We start from the raw sequence: 19,205 nt of genomic DNA on the forward strand, positions 1-19,205 counted from the left end.
TCTAACAATGGAGGAGAAAAGGTCCCAAAATTTGGGGGACATGAAAAAACTGGAATATAGACTATAAGTTTTACATCAATGTTAAATTTCTTGAACTTGATTAACTGTATACTAAAGGTAGTTAACATAAGTGAACATTCTTATTCTTAGGAAATATACATGGAAGTATTAAGTTTTCAAGGAACATATATATAACCTATACTCAAATGTTTAAAATTAGAGAGACAGATAGATAAATGGATAGATAAATAGTCAGACTAATACAACCAATGTGACAAAATGTTATAAGTTTGTGGATCTAACAAAAAAATAAATAAATTTTAAAAATAAATAAAGTTTGTGGATCTGGGTATCTGGGTGGGAGGTATGTTGGAGTTCTCTGCATGGATTTAGTATATTTTTGCAACTGTCCTGTACAATGAAATTATTTTATATAGTTTTTTAAAGTGAGAAACAACCTCAAGGCTTACAGGTGACCTCTTTATTTATTTACATACACCTGCTTCTCTCCCCAGCTTGAATAAACAATCCTGGAGGAATCATATCCCCCACAAAGGCATGTTTGGATCCCAAACCCTGGTCCTGTGAATGGGAACCTGTTTGTTAAAAGGTCCTTTGAAGATGTTAGTAGTTAAGGTGTGCCCAAACTGAAAGGGAGTGAGCCTTAATCCAATATAGCTGAAGACCTTATTATAAGCAAAGGAAATTGGATACAGAAGGAGAAGCCACAGAAACAGCCAGAAGCTGGAAGGCAACAAACCTGGAAGAGAAAGGAGATGATGTCACCATGTGTATTATCACGTGACAGAAAAGCCAAGGACCAAGGATCGCAGGCAGCCAGCCCCAGAACGCCACGTCTTTGGGGAGAAAGCATTGCCTGGCTGATGCCTCAATTTTGGACTTCTAGCCTCAAAACCAAACTGAGCCAATAAATTCCCACTGTACAGTATTTGTTTTGGCAGATAGGAAACTCCAATTTTAAGGACTCCTGGCTTTAGGCAGACACAAAAAGGGACTCTACTCCCCGCCCCCTTCCAAGGGAGATATCAGCCCATGCCACCTAGAGCATGTCACTGCAAGGAGAAGCCAGCGAGCAGGCGCCCCGTGTTGGGAGAGGGGTGGAGCAATCAGAAGGTTCTTACAGAGGTGGGCTCAACCTCCTTAAGGGCTCTCCCAAGAGGGAATTCCAAGCTATTTCTGGAGTAGACGTCTTGGAGTTTCAACAGCCTATATGGAGCATACAAAGTCTATTTAGAATTACCATGCAGACCATAAAGTGGAGGCCCATTCATTTCAAAGTTTAACGATAAAATTTTATTTTAGAACCTCTCTAAAGAATTGTTTAAAAAAAAGAAACAATAAAGAAAAAAGAGAATTAGCATTAGTGACACCTATTCCAAGGTGACCTCCTGACTCCCTAGGCACCCGCCACCTCCCCACCCCGGAATCCATGCCAACTTCTGTCCTAACACTTGCTCCTCTGTCCAGCCTGTTCCTGAATTCCTTGAAGGCAAGCCCCACTCATCTATGTCAACCTGGTAGCCCAGGACAGTGCCTGGCATGCAGCAGATGCTCAATAAAGGTTTGTAGGCTGAATCTATACTAAATGAATCCTGAGAACTGAAATGTGGACCTTGGTGCCTTGTCTGGGTTGTGTAAGTACTTGACTTGAAATTCAGTTCTCCATAACATGAAAGACATGCTGCCATGCATAGTGATTAGGCTCCAAGGATAGCCCAGAAAAGGACCAAATAATCTCCTTTTGTAAATTTTTCTTTTCTCATAGGCAGATGGACTCATCCCATAGTTTACCTGGGAAATTATGTTAACTTTCCCTCCATAGTCTCATGGGCAAGAGTCCCAGGGATGCAGGCCTGCCCATCCCACCCTGAAGAAGCAACGAATGCAAAATTAACCACATGGTTGTAAGAACCACAGTGACTATCAGAAGTAGTGGGAAGCGGACTTGGTCCAGTGGTTAGGGAATCCATCTACCACATGAGAGGTCCACAGTTCAAACCCCGGGCCTCCCTGACCTGTGTGGAGCTGGCCCACACGCGGTGCTTATGCATGCAAGGAGTGCCGTGCCTCACAGGGGTGTCCGCTGCATAGGGGAGCCCCATGCGCAAGGAGTGCACCCCGTAAGGAGAGCCGCCAAACGTGAAAGAAAGTGCAGCCTGCTCAGGAATGGCACCGCATACACAGAGAGCTAACACAACAAGATGATGCAACAAAAAGAAACACAGATTCCCATGCCACTGATAACAACAGAATCGGACAAAGAAGAGCACGTAGCAAATGGACACAAGAGAACAGACAACTGGGGCAGGGGGTAGGGGAGAGAAATAAATAGAAATAAATAAATCTTTTAAAAAATAGTATGGGAATGTCATGAAGACTCTGTGATTGGAATTTGAAGGAACATAGGAAGAAAGTGCATCTGCTGTCCAGTCAGAGAACAGCTGATGGCCAGAAGGAAAAGCATGCCTGAGTGTGGAGACAGCCTTATTAAAGGAGGCTCAGGAAGTAAGCCTGGCAGGGTGCAAGGGGCCATCAAGTGGCACCCTCAGCTGCCACACATACCTCTGCTGGAGATCACCCAAAGATAAGACACTCCACACACCTCTTGGCTGTGGGGAGAAGTGTGAGGGTACTCAATACTGGGGAACGCACACTTTAAAAAGTGGTGACCTCACATTTTTTTAAAGCCCAATAAGGACTCTGGTATCCAGGGCAAAGTCAAGGGTGGCATGTGGTTCCAATGGTCAAATTGCATGGACAAAAACTGGGCAAGAACTGAGCTGCTGAGAACATGAAGCAGGGAAAGAAAGGACACCTGCTCCTCTAGAACCAATGGGGATAGTCTATAGTTTTTATTCAACCAACATGGATGGAGCATTAATACAGGCTGAACAGGGATGAACCAGTGGCTGGCTCACACCCCCTTCCCCATCCCATGGACAACAGTGGGCAGGAGCTAGCCATAAACACCTACCAGGTCAAGCGCATGGTGGGAACAGCTAGCTCCTTCCCACTGCTGACTTCTGCTGAGAAGCTGACTTTACTGATTCTTGAGTCAACAAGCAGCATGGTCTGACTGAGCAAGACCAAAGAAGATCAGAAATTCAGTATTGTCAAATGTGGGCCCAAAGCAGTTCCTCATGGACCTGTGGCTCTCTGGAGGGTCTGGAGTAAGGGCCTGGAGTACTGTCAGGAACTCAGGATGGTATCCTTTAAGAAAATGCCTTCTTTCTTGAGTGAACTCAAAAGGAAGGTGGCCAAGATGGCAAAGTTCTTATATAAAATTTGCTAAAGTGAGCTCCAGTGAAATTCCATTGCTGCAGCATAAAAAGCAACTACTGGGAGGAGCAGATGTAGTTCAAGTGGTTGAGTACATGCTTCCCATATACAAGGTTCCAGGTTCAATCCCTGGTACCTCTCAAAACCATCCAACCAACCAAACAAAACAAACAAAAAAAGCAACTCTCACTGGGGAGCAGATGTAGCTTAGTGGTTGAGCACCTGCTTCCTATGTATGAGGTCCTGAGTTCAATCTTCAGTACAAAAAATAAATAAAATAAAATAAAGCAACTACTACGTGACAGGAACCATGGATGCGAAATGCTGACAATGCAGTGGTGAGCAAGGCAGAGAGGGGCCCCTGGAGCTTACTGGGAAGTAATAGCATTCTATAGCATGACATTTTTAAAATGCAAGATAAAATTACATACAGTATACTCTTATCTAGACAGTATTTTTTTTTTAATATCATAGAACAAAGAAGGGAAGAAGTATTCCCTAAATTAGGTGAGGTCCCACCTGCTACACGATTTACTTTGTATCCTGCACTTTTTCTATATGACACTTATCTTGACTGTGACTAAAAGCTATTTGCCCAAGTGTGTAACCATCTCTCCTACCAAATCTTAAGCAACTTGAGGGTAAAGGTGGTATCTGTTCATATTTTCTGCAGAATCCCTGGCACCTTGACCCATACCATGCACACAGCAGAATTTAATAACTAGCTGTGAAATGAATAGCTGACAATACCTTTGGTGAGTTTTAGGAGACTGCTATTTTCTTTTCTGGAAATAGCTATCTTTAATTTTTTTATAATGCAATTTATGATTTCTAAAATCCAAAGAAGAAAACATCTGGTAAAAATTTATGTCAGAAAACAAATCATTAAAACCAGAAGGGGGGAGCAGATGTGGCTCAAGCAATTGGGTTCCAGTCTACCATATGGGAGATCCCAGGTTTAGTTCCCGGGGCCTCCTGGAGAAGGCAAGCTGGGCCACGCAGCAAAGTTGGCCTGCATGAAGAGCTGACACAACAATATGATGCAACAAAAAAAAAAAAGAGACACAGAGGAAAAGACAATGAGAGACACAACAAACAAGGGAGGTGAGGTGGCTCAAGCAACTGAGTGCCTTTCTCCCACAGCAGAAGATCCCAGGATGGGTTCCCATTGCCTCCTAAAGAGAAGATGAGAAGACAAGCAGACACAGAAGTACACACAATGAATGGACATAGAGAGCAGACAGCGAGTGCAAGCAGCAAGGGTGGGTGGGGGGGAATAAATTAAAAAAATAAATCTTAGAAAAAAAAAAAGACCAGAAGGGGCATAGCAGGTGTAACTCTGTGGTTTGAGTACCGGCTGCCCATGAATGAGGTTCTAGATTCAATCAAAAAGAAGGCAGACTGCACCCCACAGTGTTGTCTAAGAAGCCCGGCAAGCTCAGCAACCTGAAAACTGGGAGGATCCACGGCATAGCCCACTTCCCTCATGGCAGCAGATGCCCGCTCTGGCGGGACTACGGTTTCTCTTGTATGTCACCTGGCTGCTCCTGTACGCTCTATTTTAAAAGTTCTTTCACCACAGTTCTTTCCCTTTAGGAAATGCCTATTAAAACTGTGTGTAGACATGCTCACATGTTCCTTTAGTCTGTGGCAGTGAGGACCCACCTCACCGATGAGAACTTGTGAGGTCCTGAAGAAGCCTATGATTTGGGGCCATTGCCCTTAAGAGGCCCCAGAGTCAACAGGGAAACGAGAGCCAGAGGTAAATGCCACGAGAGCACAGTGCCATGTGGGGCATTCCATGAAAGGGCTGGGAGTTCAGAGAAGGGATCACACCTGGGCTGGTGCAGGCCAGGAGGCTTCCTGGAGGCAGGAGCTCATGGCAGGCAGCCCCTCTCAGCTCACTCATACACTGAGCTCGGTCTGGAGCTTGTTAAACTGAGCAGGGTTGTAAGGGACTTCCTCTAAACTCAATATCAGTCTGCCATATTTCTGGTCTCCTTGGAGCTGTTTGGTCAATGCCTAAGGGAGAACCACCACCATCGGGATGGACACACTTACAATCCCGTGGGTCTGGGCCACCTTGCTGCACAAGTCAGGACGCCACTTCTTGAGAGCCAGATAGAAAGGATTTTTCAGGAGATCTTCATCATAGAGAGCCATATGGACTTCAGATGGGCCAAAGTGAATTTCCTGAGAAGAGGGAGGAAATATCAGTAAATGACCACGTCCAGATTTATATAACACACAGAAGTCTTGATTGGGCAATTTTTAAAAGCTTTGCTGGGAAGGAGATATGGCTCAAGTGACCAGGCTTCTGTCTGCCATATGGGAGGACCCAGGTTTAATCCCCAGAGCTCCTGGTAAAAATGTGGCCGGTGAGCCAGGCTGCACGGTGAGCGAAGCAGTAAGATAGTGACACAACAAAAGAGAGACGCAGGGGAGGGTCAAGGCGACACGCAACAGAAACCAAGAACTGAGGTGGCACAAGAGACAGGAAACCTGTCTCCTACATTGGAGGTCCCCGGGATCAAATCCCAGTGAAGCCTAGAGGAGAAAAAATGAGAAAAGAAGACAAAAAGAAACAGATACAGGAGATCACACAGCAAAAGGACACAGACAGTAAAACAGCAGGGAGGGGGAGGAAAAAAAAAAGCATTGCTGATATGTATTTCTTTACCCAACAGACTTAACAGCCCTTTAGAAAATATCAAATATATCCCACCAATTCCATTTATTTGTTAAATGTAATACATTATGGTCAAAAAAATCTTGTTAAGCTCCAAATCTTGCAAACATACACACAGCTATTTTGGGGGGCATTTAATGTGGCTAAAATCATGACATTTTAAAGATAAAATATTTTAAGCATACAGAGAAGTTCACAGTAATATCACACTCAAATACTTATCACCCAAAATTACCAAATCTTACCTTGCCATATTTGCCTCAGGTTTTCTTTAAAGAAATAAAGTCCATCAGAGTTGTTAGATTCCTGCCATGTGCCCCTCCCTGATCCCATTTTTTCCTTCCCTTTCAGAGGCAATCCTATCCTGAAGTTGGTGGGTATCCTCCCTGCTGTGTTTCTATTCCTTTAATACTTGGGTATTTATAAACAATATAAAATATTGTTTAGTGGACTTGAAATTTACATAAATGGCATCATACTATAAGTATGCTTTTCACTTAAGTTCTTTCCAGCCTAATCCATACAGCTCTTGTTCATTCGCAAATTTCTGCTGTACAGTATTGCTTTAAATGAATATGCTACCATTTATTTATCTAATAGCCAATATTTAAGTTGCTTCCCCCTCTGTAGTATTACAAACAACACTGCAGTGAACACCCTTACACATAGTTCTGGGGCACTCATACAGTAGTGTCCCTAAAGAGGCACCACTGGGTGCATACACCTGTACCTTCACCAGAAGCTGGTAACCCTGGACCACTTTCTACTTCTGCGAAAGGTGTATGAACATCTTCATTCCTCATGTCACATCCTAACCAACAGCTCTTGGTATCATCAGATTATTTAAATTAAGCCAATCTTGGAATATGAAATAGTATCTTACTGCTTTAATTTTCAGTTCCCTGACTTATGAAGTTGAATATCTTTTCCTAAAGATATGTTATGTGAATTATTTGACCACGTCTTGTGCCCATTTTCCTACTGGGTTGTTGGCCTTTTTCCTTCTGATTTAAGGTTCTTTATTTACACATTGCAATTATCTTTTCCCAATCTGTGGCTTATACTTTCATTTTTCCAAAAAGGTCCTTTCAGGAATAGAAGTTTTTTATTTTAATGAGTCAAATTTGTCATTATGTGCTTTTGGGATGCTAAAAAAAATCTGCTGTGGACATGTCCCCCTTCACAGAGGGACTTTGCCACTTCTCCTACCAGAAAGTGGAGTCTATTTCTTGAATCCTCGAATCTGAGTCAGCCCTGTGACCTGCTCTAACTAAAAAAAATGAGATGGGAGTGGCACTGTGATATCTGAGTGTTGGCCTCAAGAAGCCTGGCAGATTCCACTCCCTTCTCTTGGAACCTCTGCACCATGCTGCAGAGAAGCACATGTGATGAGAGACCATGGCAGGGAGAGGCCCAGGAAGTCCAGTAAGCACAGAGGACACCCCCACACACCCCCGACTGAATGCAGTCACGTGAGGGAACCCAGGTGAGGCCAGCAGGGCCATCCGACCATCTCAAAGAATAGCATGGTTGTTTTAGGTCATTAGGCTTTGGGCTGTTTTGTTATCCAGCAAAGGCAATAAGAAACAGCATCCTTTCCAACTCCAAAGTCATAAAGATAGTCCTATATATTCTTCTCTAAGAATCTTAAAACTTTGATTTTTCATTTTTAGGTCTTTAACTCATCCAAATTTTATTTTTGTATATGCTATAAATCAGATATCCAAATTTATTTCTTTCACGAGGTAAGCCATCTGTCTCATCATCTTTTTTAAAAATTAGAACAGTTGTAGGTTTACAGAAACATCATCCAGGAATTACATAGTTCTCATATACCCTCCTCTCACACACAGTTTTCCCTCTATTAACGTTTTGCATTAGACAGTTCCTTTGTTACAATGCATGAAACATTATTATTATAATTATGCTATCAATTTTAGTGTATGTGTATCAGCCAAAGGGATGCTGATGAAAAGTACCAAAAATCTGTTGGCTTTTATAAAGGGTATTTATTTGGGGTAGAAACTTACAGTTACAGAGTTCTAAAGAGTCCAACCCAAGGTACCATAAGAGGTACTTCCTCACCCTCCCTGTTACCACATGTTGAAGCAAGATGGCTGCCAATATCTGCAAGGATTCAGCTTTCCTTTATCCTCTTAAGGGTGTAGCTTCTTCTGATCTCAGTTGCTGGCTGGAGGCTCGTTTCTTTTTGGGCCTTCTTAGCTGCTCAGAGCTCTGGATCTTCAGCTGCAAACTATCAGGCAAATGGCTCATCTCTCTCTGAGGTCCCAGGATCAAGTTCTCTCCTCTGCCGTGCCTATGGAGCTCTCTCTATTCCCATGTATCTTCTTCTGTGTATCTACTTCTGTGTTCTGCTTGAGTGGGTGTCTGTTTGTATAGCCCACCAAGGGAGCAGGGACTCAACCCTGCATACCCTAATGATGTGATTGAATGGAAGCCCTAATCTTAACATAATCAAGTAAAGTTAAACCCTTGAATTTAATACAATCAAAAGTTATCACGCCCAGAGGCACAGATCAGCTTATAAAAATAATCAATATCTCTTTTTGGAATTTTGGAATTCATAAGTAATATCAAACTGCCACAGTACAATTTATGTTGTGTTGTACAGCTGTGTGTATATATGTATTTGGTAATTTATATGCAACCTAAAATCACCCTTTTTTCTTTTGAATATACGATTCAGTGATGTTAATTACATCTGCAAATGGGTGTCCCCTGCGTAGGAGAGCCTCACATGCAAGGAGTACACCCCACATGGAGAGCCATCACGTGCAAAAAAAGCACAGCCTGCCCAGGAGTGGCACCGCACACACAGAGAGCTGACACAGCAAGATGACACAACAAAAAGAGACACAGATTCCCGGTGCCACTGACATAAATGCAAGCAGACACAGAACACACATTGAATGGACACAGAGAGCAGACCGGGGGGGGGGGGGGGGGGAAATAAATTTAAAAAATAAATCTAAAAAAAAATTTTTTTAATTATATATGCAAAGTCCATTCCCATCATCCACTGCCAAAACTTTTCCATCACCCCAACAGAAACTCCAAGCCAACTAAACCTTAACTCCCCAATCCCCTCTCCAACCTGGCCCGTGTAACCTGTATTCTAATTTCTGACTTCATGAACATGCTTATTCTATTTCCTATAAGGGAGATCATACAGTATTTGCCCCTTATTTCTCTCAAGATGATGTCTTCAAGGTTCATCCATGTTATATCATGCATCATAGCTCCATTCTATTGTATGTACATACCACATTTTGTTTATCTCCCATTATTTTTTCATTAGTCTATCCCTTTAACACTGTTGATAATCCTACTTTTGTCACATTCCAAGTTCCCATTTACATTAGGTTTTTTTCTGGGCCCCATTTTCCTTCAATGGTCTAGACTAGCACTGTCCAATAAATATATAATGTACAAAATAAAATTTTAAATTATACATGTAAATTTTCTAGTACACATTTATTTAAAACAAGCTGAAATTAGTTTTTATAACCTATTTTATTTTTCCTAATATTTTCAACATATTATTTCAACATGTACTCAATACAAAATATTAATGAGATTTTATGTTTTTACTACATTTTCAACATCTGGTATGTTATTTTATTTACATTTACAGCAATTCTAGATTAATACTAGCCATATATCAATAGATATATGTGGCTAGTGGTAACAGTATTGGACAGCATGGGTCTCAACCATATCACTTTAAAGGACTATGGTTTCAAATAAACCTTGATATCACACAGACAAAAGCTTCCCCTCCTTTTTCTCTGAAAGTGTCTATTTATTCCTAGGTCTTTACAATTAGAATCAGCTTGTCAATTCTGTTGGGTTTTTATTAAAACTGCACTAAATTTATGGACTAGAGTCAACATCTTTATTATAATGAATCTCATCATCCATGCCTTCTTCTAGGTCCTCCAATTAAATTTTCTCCATAATGATCCCACCCAATTTTTATTAGACTTATTATGTATATATCACATATAGGTTTTGTCACTGTCGAGAACAGGGTTTTTTAGTATAAATTGGTGATTGTAGGTAAAGGTTTAAAGGCAAAATTCAAATGGGTTTACCTCAGAGTCATACTGTACAGACAAAATAAGAAATCAGTGTGGAACACACCTAAAACTACCACCAGAACTGTATCTTAAGAAACCAACCAGTCTGTCCTGGTGTGATTTATGGCTGAGGACTATGAACAGCTCAAAGAATGCTACAGGTCAATCTTTAACTCACTGTAGGGAACACACTGTTTTAAGGATGTTACTGTCTGCAAACTCCTATATGCTACAAATGACAGATGAAAACCAAGGCCATTAAAATAAACAGGTGTGTTTTAACTTCCTGGGCTGCTCAAGCACATACCATGAAGTGGGTTGGGTTAAACAATGGGAATTTATTTGCTTACAGTTCTGAAGTTAGGTCAAAGTCCAAATTCAAGGCAACGCTTTCTCCTCTAAGACTGCGGCATTCTGGGCTGGCTGTTGGTACTCTTTGGTCCCTGGCTTGCACATGGCAAGGCACATGATGGCATCTCTCCCCTCTCTTCCAGGTTCCACTGATGTTCAACTCTTTGCTTCCTGTGTCTGTCTTTCTTTCTGAATTTCACTCAACTTATAAAGGACTCAGTAATAGGATTAAGATCTATTAATCCTGGGTTACATCTTAACTGAAGTAACCTCATCAAAGAGTCCTACTTAAAACAGGTTCACTCCCACAGGAATGGATTAGATTTAAAAACATGTTTTTCTAAGGCACATACAGCTTCAAATCACCAAAAGTGTGGTGGCACACTTGAAGCACACTGAAACTCATCCTCCATCGCTCCTGGCCTTCTCTCCTTACTACACACCAGTGTGGTTTTACCCAACTATCAGAGAGGAAGTCTGCAAAATGTGCACAGGAAAAGATTACTGAGAGTTCCAGCCATGTTGTTCCAGCCCTCTAAGCCTCCATCACAGTCTGTGCAATGGAGAACACTAATACCTGCCCTTACAGGATTCCTATGAGGATCACTTACTTGCATGCCAGGTATAACTGGTTACTGTTAGCCCATGTGGCACCTCTGTGAAAATTAAAAAGGCTCCCGACTTTCCAACAGATGCAGCCGTGTGCCCTGGCACACAGCTAGACATCAGCCCCCATATGCCACCCCTCTGGCCAGGTACCGCTGTGCAATGAATAACCTGCACAATTCCACACAAAGGCCCTGCTGTTAGTGTTTGGCATTTTCCTTTAAATGCCTACTCCCTTTTAAAATCTATTTTTTATTTTAAAGAAAACTCTTTACTTCCTTAAATGGAAAGACAGTATCACTTTTCATAAAGAGGAGACTGTTTAAAATTAAAAATTATAAAAACAATTAGGTTATTTAAAACCTAGTTAGATACTATCACCTGCCAATGGTTCTGAGGCTGAGCCTGAGGCCTCTTCATTAAAAAGTGACAATTAGGGAAGTGGACTTGGCCCAATGGATAGGGCATCCATCTACACATGGGAGGTCTGCGATTTAAACCCCAGGCCTCTTTGACCTGTGTGGAGCTGGCCCATGCGCAGTGCTGATGCGCTCAAGGGGTGCACTGCCACGCAGGGGTGTCCCCCACGTAGGGGAGCCCCACATGCAAGGAGTGCGCCCCATAAGGAGAGCCGCCCAGTGCAAAAGAAAGTTCAGCCTGCCCAGGAATGGTGCCGCACACACGGAGAGCTGACGCAGCAAGATGACGCAACAAAAAGAAACACACATTCCTGCGCCACTGACAAAGAAGAACACGCAGCAAATGGACACAGAACAGAAAATGGGGGGGAGGGGGACAGAGGGGGGAACAGGAGAGAAATAAATAAAAATAAATCTTAAAAAAAAAAGTGAAAATTAGCAAATACTAAAGTGCACCTAGCAAACCTCCTTGATACAATCAGATGGATGAAAAGTGAATGAAGAGCTGCTTTACTTTACTATGTAACAATGTTCCAACATGCCTCCTTGGGAAAACCCACCAAACTGTGTCAGGGTTCTCCAGAGAAACAAAACCAACAAGATCTCCTTCTCTCTATATATCTCTCTCTATCTCTATCTATCTATATATTAAGAGATTTATTTTAAGAAATTGGCTCACATGACTGTGGGGACTAGTAAGTCTGGAATTTGTCAAGCAGGGCAGCAGGCTGGCAATTTTGTAAGAGCTGATGGTGCAGTCTTGACTCCAGAATCTAGAAGGCAGCCTGAGAGGCTGGAAGCTCAGACAGGGGTTGTAGTCTTGAGGCAGAATTTCTTCTTGGGAAACCCCAGTTTTTTGCTCTTACCACCTTCAACTGATGGGATGAAACCCATCCACAATATGTAGGGTAGTCTCCTTTACTTAAAGTCAACTGATTATAGATGCTAATCCCATCTAAAAAATGTGAAAGTGCAGTATCAATTCTATGCCCTGACAGCTAATGACTAAAAAGGCTACCATTTGGGAGCATCCTTGCTCTGAGCACTGTGATAATAACTGATAAACATCCTCATCCCACTTTAACGCTCACAATAACTATGTTCATATAGGTATCATTAGCCAATTGTTACAGATAAGGAAACTGAGGTTCAAAGGGGTTAAATGGTTAATGTGAGGATACAAAGAAGTCAGAATTTATTCCAAAACCCATCTCTTTAACCACAACCACTATCATGTAAAATTAAAATGCATGGAAAATGGGTAATTTCATGAGCCCTGGATGGACAGGAGCCATGCTTATATCCCCCAGTGGAAAAGTCTCCCTGACAATAAGCCACACAGGCCCCATACTGAATTCTCTCCGCCCAAGCCAGTGCTGTCTTGTCTCAGGACTTCCTGGGGATTGCCTGAAGGAGCCCCTGAGCTTCCTTCTAATCCTCTTAGGGAGAAGGGCCTAGCAAGAAAGTGGCGGCATATAATCCCTTCCTGGGCCCCAGGGATATCTCCGCAACAATTCAGGTATTCAAATTGTTGAATTCAATTATTACTGGAACCCAAATAATCCTTTTATAAGTCCCCACCAGAACAACTAGATAATGTGATTTACATGGCAAGGAGCAAAAGACTCAGCTAAAACCACATGAAAGCCAGGATGTGATATGGTCAGACTGAAGCTGGGAAAAGACACTCCTCTGGCCGCCCTGAGTGGATGCTGGCAAAGTAGAGATGACAAGAGTGGGCTTGGATGGAGGACCTAACAACCTAGCCAGGAAGCAACGAATGTGTACCAGAGAAGTAAAAACAAACCTAGAGAGTCTCAGGTTAGAGGAGATAAAGACCAGGTAGTGAGGGAGCAGCAGGGAAGGGAGCCAAGGACAAATACCCAGCAGGAACGAGAGCAGGGGCAAAGGCTTCAGCAGGCAGGAAGACGATCTGTGTGGACACAGAGGTCCCAAGGGTACACTTTTTTGAGTGGATGAGATAAGTCCAGGGAAGTAATAAGAACACAAGTGAAAAAAAAAAGAACCCAAGCAGAGTAGGTCAGAGGGACAGAACATCCAGGGACATCAGCAAGAACATCTGATGACGCTGCATCCAACATTCAGCTCAAGTACACAAACTGTATAGACACAAAAGACTCCTATCATGCACTGCTGGTGACCAGAACAGGGATTTTTGTCATCTAGTCCCAAGTCATTTCCTTTTTCTTGAGCATCAGTCCTCGATCGCTAAGAACTGAAACCTCTGTCAAGGAGGGAAAGATTCAAAGAGTTCTGTCCTGCATTATTCTCAACCTTTCTGACCCAGGATTAAAAACATGTAATAACTGCATACAACCCAGTCCTTAACACCAGTGTTGAATTCTGATACAGAGTAAATGCTTAAAATAATTCAGTACCCTGACAAGTTTACTTGCAGAATTAATCTTACATTTTAAAGTAACAAGCAAAGTAAGCTGACTTTTCCTGAGAGAAATGGAAAGATAAGAGAATCCTTTTATAAAACACCTTAAAAAAAAGAAGACTGAAGGAAAGAAGGGAGGGAGGGAGGAAGGAAGGGAAGGAGGAAAAGAGTCCATCCCTGCCTCAGTTCAAATGATAGGAAAACTCACAAAAAATCCAGTGGAGTATAACAAATACCCCTGAACACGTGTTATCTCAAGTTACTACATGCATAGAGGAGCTATGTGAGGCCTCAAACTAAGTATCATTTATAAGGCAGTGTACACACTCGTGGTTTTGTGGTCTTCAACCACCCTGATGAGTCTGATGGTCCGGAAGCATCTGGTGACAGCATGCAACCTGGCTCAGCAGAGTCCAGCATGGTGAAGCCTGGGCCTCCAGAGAAGCCCTCTGGCCGAATCTCACCCACTGTGGCTGCTCCTGTCCTTCCAGGACTCTGACCAGGGGTACTGACCAGTGATAAACCAGGCAGTTTTTCAACTGGTAAGCAATATTCTCCAATTGGTTTAATTTGTGACTCAAGGAAAAGGAGAAAGAGGGAAACTTTCTATCCATCTGTGTTTAATACCAAATGGGAGCAAGTTGATGATGTAGTATATGGTATTGGAGTCACCTGTGTCCTTCTGGTCTGTAATGTCTGTCAGAGGATGGATCTTGTCCATATCTTCTTGTCCATATCTTGTCGATGCACCCAACCCTGTGCCTGGCTCACTGTAGACCAGAGGTTCTTAACCTTTTTTGTTCCACGGACCCCTTTGCCAGTTAGGTGAAAATCACGGACCTGTTACTAAGTCCATACTATACTATGTATTATTTAATAAATATATCACACCCGCATCAACACGTCCCCACAACAATGTTTTTTTTAATTCCAATTCAAGCTCACAAACCCCTTGATAAGAACTCCTGCTGTAGACATTCAGTAACTGCTTGCCCTTGAACAAAATGAGAGTGGGGTATTAGAAGAAACTCAAGTGCCCAGTGAGAAGGCTGGGAATCCACTGTCGATAACCAGAGTGGGGAGAAGGGCTGGCCCAAGGCAGTGGCCAAGCAGGCACAAAGATGAAGATACCATAACAAACTGGGGAGCAGGAGTGAGTGTCCAGAGCTGGCAGAAACCCAGTGAGAGCTGAAATGTGGAGGGGCAAAGAGGGACAGAGGGCCCCAGTGCCAGAAGGGGAATATGAGTACTAAGGGAGGAGGTAAGTTCGGAAGTACACAATTGTCCCTCTGAATGCCATTCCAGCAACCTGCTCCTGAAGCCGGCAGGTACAGCCACTATGCACTGACCTCCCTGCCATCATCTTGGGCAGAAGAGCAGGGGCTCCAAGGGTCACATCCCAGTGTCTCCTAGAAGACACCTCAGGACAAATCAAGTCAGTCTTCCCGTCTAGATCCTTTCTAGGTTCAGTGTCTTATCATCACGTGGACTCTGATGTTCATTCCTCTGCTTCTCTTAGAGAGGATGAGGTTACTGGATATCAATCAAACTGATAAACCACAGGGAGAACCACTTCAGGGCAGATGCCTCAGAAACTAAACAGCCAAGAGACACGTCAATAACAAACACCCAGCAGCGGAATTTCTGAGGACAACACAGACCGAAGAAGGGACCAACAAGACCTTGACCCCAGGCCCTCTGCAGACACTACTCCTCACTCTAGTAGTAGTGCCAGGCGGGATTATTTCAGGTGGTAAACTGAGGTCCAGAGAGGTTCACCCAAGGTATCTGTTGGGAACCTAGGTTTACCAATTTCAGAGGCCCAGTTGCTTTCCTGAGGCCTGTGAGGTGAAGTGTTTGCACCTCACCCTCTGAGGCCTAGGGATTCTGCCTCCTGGAACTCACTCAAACCTGTCCACCCACAAACACTAAAATCTGTGCAGTATTCTTTTATGGCTTCCCCACCAGTCCCTCCTAGATGAACTGTAAACTCCTCAGCTTGGAGTTGGGGGCCTCTCTCCACCTTTGTAGCCTCATCTACCTGGGTTGACCCCCAAACTCCCAAAAGAGATAGGTTCTCCCTCCTTCCACCCATCTTTGTCCGCCAAAATCATATTTTGTCAAACCCCAGTGTGGGTCTTCAGGGATAGGGAGCAGGTGGGGGCTGTGACACTGCTCTGTAGACAGTGTCCACCACAGTCCAGAGCACCCGAGTGCCCGTCCATTAAGCAGTGACCTGCAGGCTCCGCTGGGCTGATCTCCAAACGCTAATATCCACTGCTCTCCTCTGGGGCTGGAGGGGAAAGGGGTAGTTCCTTCATCAAAAATGGGAGTCCCTCTCCATGACACCTGTAAATTGACACTCTCTGCTTGCATGCAATTTAGTAGTCCCTCATGGGCCCTTCATTCTCGGAATGTCCTAAATCCTTAATAGAGACGCACCACTTGCTGCCGCGACCAATGCGGGCCACGAGCACCCACGTCTCCTGCACCTCGAGGGGCAGCCAAGGGGTCATCGCCTGGCTCGTGCGCCTCTAAGCCGTCCATTTTCAACGAAAAGGACTAGAGACCCTGAATCAGGAGGACCCCTTGGTACTTAAGAGTATTTTTCCTAGAGTAATCGTTACCCAGATGGATAAAAGGAGGGTTCGCGTGGGTTCCGACCCGCTCAGAAAGCACGTCCGTTCAGAGGCAGTCGGGGTCCCCCCTCCCCCACAACGCAACACCCCCATCCCACGGTCCCCCGCACGCCGCCGCCACGCAGCCGGTTAACCTCGGAGGCGACCCCGCCCAGGAGCGACGGCCCCGCCCACTGCCCCCAGTCCGCGCTCCCGGGACCCGCCCGTGCGGTCCAGGAGCCGCGGGGGCCTGAGTGCACATTCCTCGCGCCCCCGCTCCCCGGGTACGAGGGGACAGCCTCAGCAGAGCGCGCTCGGCTCCGGGCTGGACCTGAAGCGGGGCAGCCCCCCTGGCGAGGGGCCGGGGCCTTCGGGCACCGGCCGGGACCCCCAGCCCAGGCTTGGAGGCGGCGCGGACGCCTTCGGGCGCCCGCTGAGGGGAGGAAGGAGTCCCGGGGCGCGCCTGTCCGGAGGGAGGGGAGGGGTGGCTGAGACAGACGCGTGGACACTTACTTAGAATGGCTACATAGTTTCACTCCCTGCCCATCTCCGAGCAGCGTCGGCACCTCCCAGTCCCCCACTCGGACCTCGGTGCCTACCAACCCTGCGCGGCAGCTCCGCGCCGCGTCCCGCCCCCTTCCTCCGCCGTTGGGCGGACTCTTGCGGGCCTCCGGTCGGCCCAATGAGTGGCCGCTGCTCCTCAGAGTGACGGGCGCGCAGAGCAATCATGGAGTCCGGTGCAGCCGGGGGTGCGCTCAGGCGGCGCACCCGGCTTCCTGCTCCGGCGGCCCAGCCCAGAGCCGCAGAGTGCGCGTGCCCGGAACGCGAGGGGGCGGGGCCGGGGGCACCTCTGACGCCAGGCACGCGGTCCCGGCTGGATCGCTGGAGAGGGGGCTGGGTTCGGGTGGGGAAGGGCAGCTGGACCCTGGAGCCACCGGGCCCCGCGGCTCGCCTTTCACCGCCCACTTAGGAGACGGAGGTGCCCAGTCACACCACTCCCTGTCGCCGGCAGGTCTGAGAGTCAGGGTCCCTCACATCTAGTCCGCGCGTGGTCTAGGGCCCATTTATCCCGCGCCTCAATCTCTCCATCCGTACAGTAGCGGAAAGTTTGATCCGAGGAGCGCTACCATTTCAGAACTGTAACGGGGCGCGGGGGAGACGGACCTGGGGGATCCTCGTGTGACCGCCCCTCGCGGGACCCCGCCTACCCCTGGTCCGGGGGGTGGAAGCGCCCGGCGCGGATGGGCGGGAATGGACGGCTCCAGGAAAGTCCGACCCGGCCGCCCTTGGCAGAGGCTAAGGCGGAGCGCGAGCCTCGGCGGCCGGCTGCGCCTAACGTCGGCGAGGGAGAAAATGGGGGCCGCGCCCCGAGCTTTTCTCCGGGCCACCGTGGAGGCGGGGGACATGCGGGGACGCGCAGTGTGACTCGGAGCACGCCTCAGGAAGATGGACGAGCGCACAAGAACCAGCTAACGCGCCCAGCCCGCGGAAGCGCACGTCGCGGGGCCGGGCCAACTCCGCGGACCTCAGGCCGCAGCGTCGAGCGGCTCTCGGGCCACGAGGAGCGCGCGGGCCGCCGGGCCTGGAGCCAGCGTCGGGGCTCGCTGCGTCCCGCCTCGCTGAGGGCTTGAGACCGAGAGGCGCACGGACTCCGGTTCCGGCGAGCGTCCCGCCATGGCGAGGGAGGAGTGCCAGGCGCTGCTGGACGCGCTCCATGAGGCGACGGCCTGCTACCACCACCTGGTTCTGCCCGTCGGCAGTGTGGCTGACTCGCAGAACCTGCGGGAAGAGCTGCAGAAGACACGCCAAAAGGCGCAGGAGCTGGCGGGGGCCACCTGCGCCGCGCTGACGGCCGCGCTCCGCCACCGAGGCTTGCGCGCCGAGGAGCGCGCGGAGTTCGAGCGCCTCTGGGTGGCTTTCTCCGGCTGCCTGGACCTGCTGGAGGCCGACATGCGACGCGCGCTGGCGCTGGGGACCGCATTCCCTCTGCGCGAGGCCGACGGCTGCTTCAACGAGGCCGACCTGCACGATTTGGAGCGCGAGCTCCTTCAGGTGGGCGAGATGATCCACGACATGGAGATGAAGGTCACAGTGCCCCGCTGGACCGTGCAGGCCCGGCAGGCCCCGGGCGCCGAGCTCCTGTCCCGCACCAGCACCCGCGCTTCCTCGGTCGGCGGCCTGTCAGTGGAGGAACCCACCGGACCCTGCGACCCAAGCAAGGCTCTGGCCGCCACCGTTTTCAGCGCTGTGCTGTTGGCGGCTGTGGCCCTGGCTGTATGCGTGGCAAAGCTGAGCTGATCGACACCCGATGGCCGCCTGTCACCACCGCCCTCTTCCCCGGGTCAACGCTCCTCGAACGAGCCCAGCCGCCGAAACTCCGGATGGCTGAGGGGTCTGGCAGGTTTAAGGGGAGCTGTTCTCAAACCCCGTGTGTGTGTGTGCGCGCGCGCACCTGTGTGTACATTACTCATTCCAAGCACACGTCTGCTTGTGCAGGACATGGTTTCCTCTTAGTGGCTCAAAAAGAGTTAACTTTGCCCTGGCTCTCACGGCATTACCGCTAATATCTGCTGGAGCTTTATTCCCTATTAATAGAAGACTGTTTACAGTGACCCCTGATCCCTCCCAGTTGATGGGTTACCCTGTGTGCCACTGGGTGTGTTTACACCAGGTCTGAGCTTGGTGCCCCCACCCCTGATGGCGACTCCCGCTCCCACA

At 47.0% G+C, this 19,205-nt stretch overlaps 2 protein-coding genes across 5 annotated transcripts in view; one reads left to right on the forward strand and one right to left on the reverse strand.

The window, feature by feature from the left end:
* Positions 1–17,148, reverse strand: part of ANKRD27 (ankyrin repeat domain 27) — a 76,746-nt gene extending 59,598 nt beyond the window's left edge. The window contains exons 1-2 of one of the 4 annotated variants that reach the window (XM_058280113.2): positions 17,001–17,148; positions 5,362–5,493 (exon numbers count right to left, since the gene is read on the reverse strand). In XM_058280113.2, coding sequence (XP_058136096.1) covers positions 5,362–5,463 — 102 coding nt within the window. In that variant the 5' untranslated portion in view covers positions 5,464–5,493; positions 17,001–17,148. The remainder of the gene's footprint in view (positions 1–5,361; positions 5,494–17,000) is intronic. The other 3 variants (XM_058280111.2, XM_058280112.2, XM_058280114.2) reach the window with 3 other exon arrangements.
* An 890-nt stretch (positions 17,149–18,038) lies between these two features.
* On the forward strand, positions 18,039–18,892 carry RGS9BP (regulator of G protein signaling 9 binding protein). Its single transcript, XM_004475107.5, has one exon. The coding sequence runs from the start codon at positions 18,162–18,164 to the stop codon at positions 18,783–18,785; it is 624 nt and encodes a 207-aa protein (XP_004475164.1). The 5' UTR covers positions 18,039–18,161; the 3' UTR covers positions 18,786–18,892.
* Positions 18,893–19,205: the final 313 nt, after the last annotated feature.

Source organism: Dasypus novemcinctus, chromosome 18 (genome assembly GCF_030445035.2).
Source record: "Dasypus novemcinctus isolate mDasNov1 chromosome 18, mDasNov1.1.hap2, whole genome shotgun sequence".
NCBI classification, from domain to species: domain Eukaryota; kingdom Metazoa; phylum Chordata; class Mammalia; order Cingulata; family Dasypodidae; genus Dasypus; species Dasypus novemcinctus.

Excerpts from the sequence above, each read along its gene's own strand:
- RGS9BP (XM_004475107.5), top strand. The coding sequence starts at position 18,162 with ATGGCGAGGGAGGAGTGCCAGGCGCTGCTGGACGCGCTCCATGAGGCG.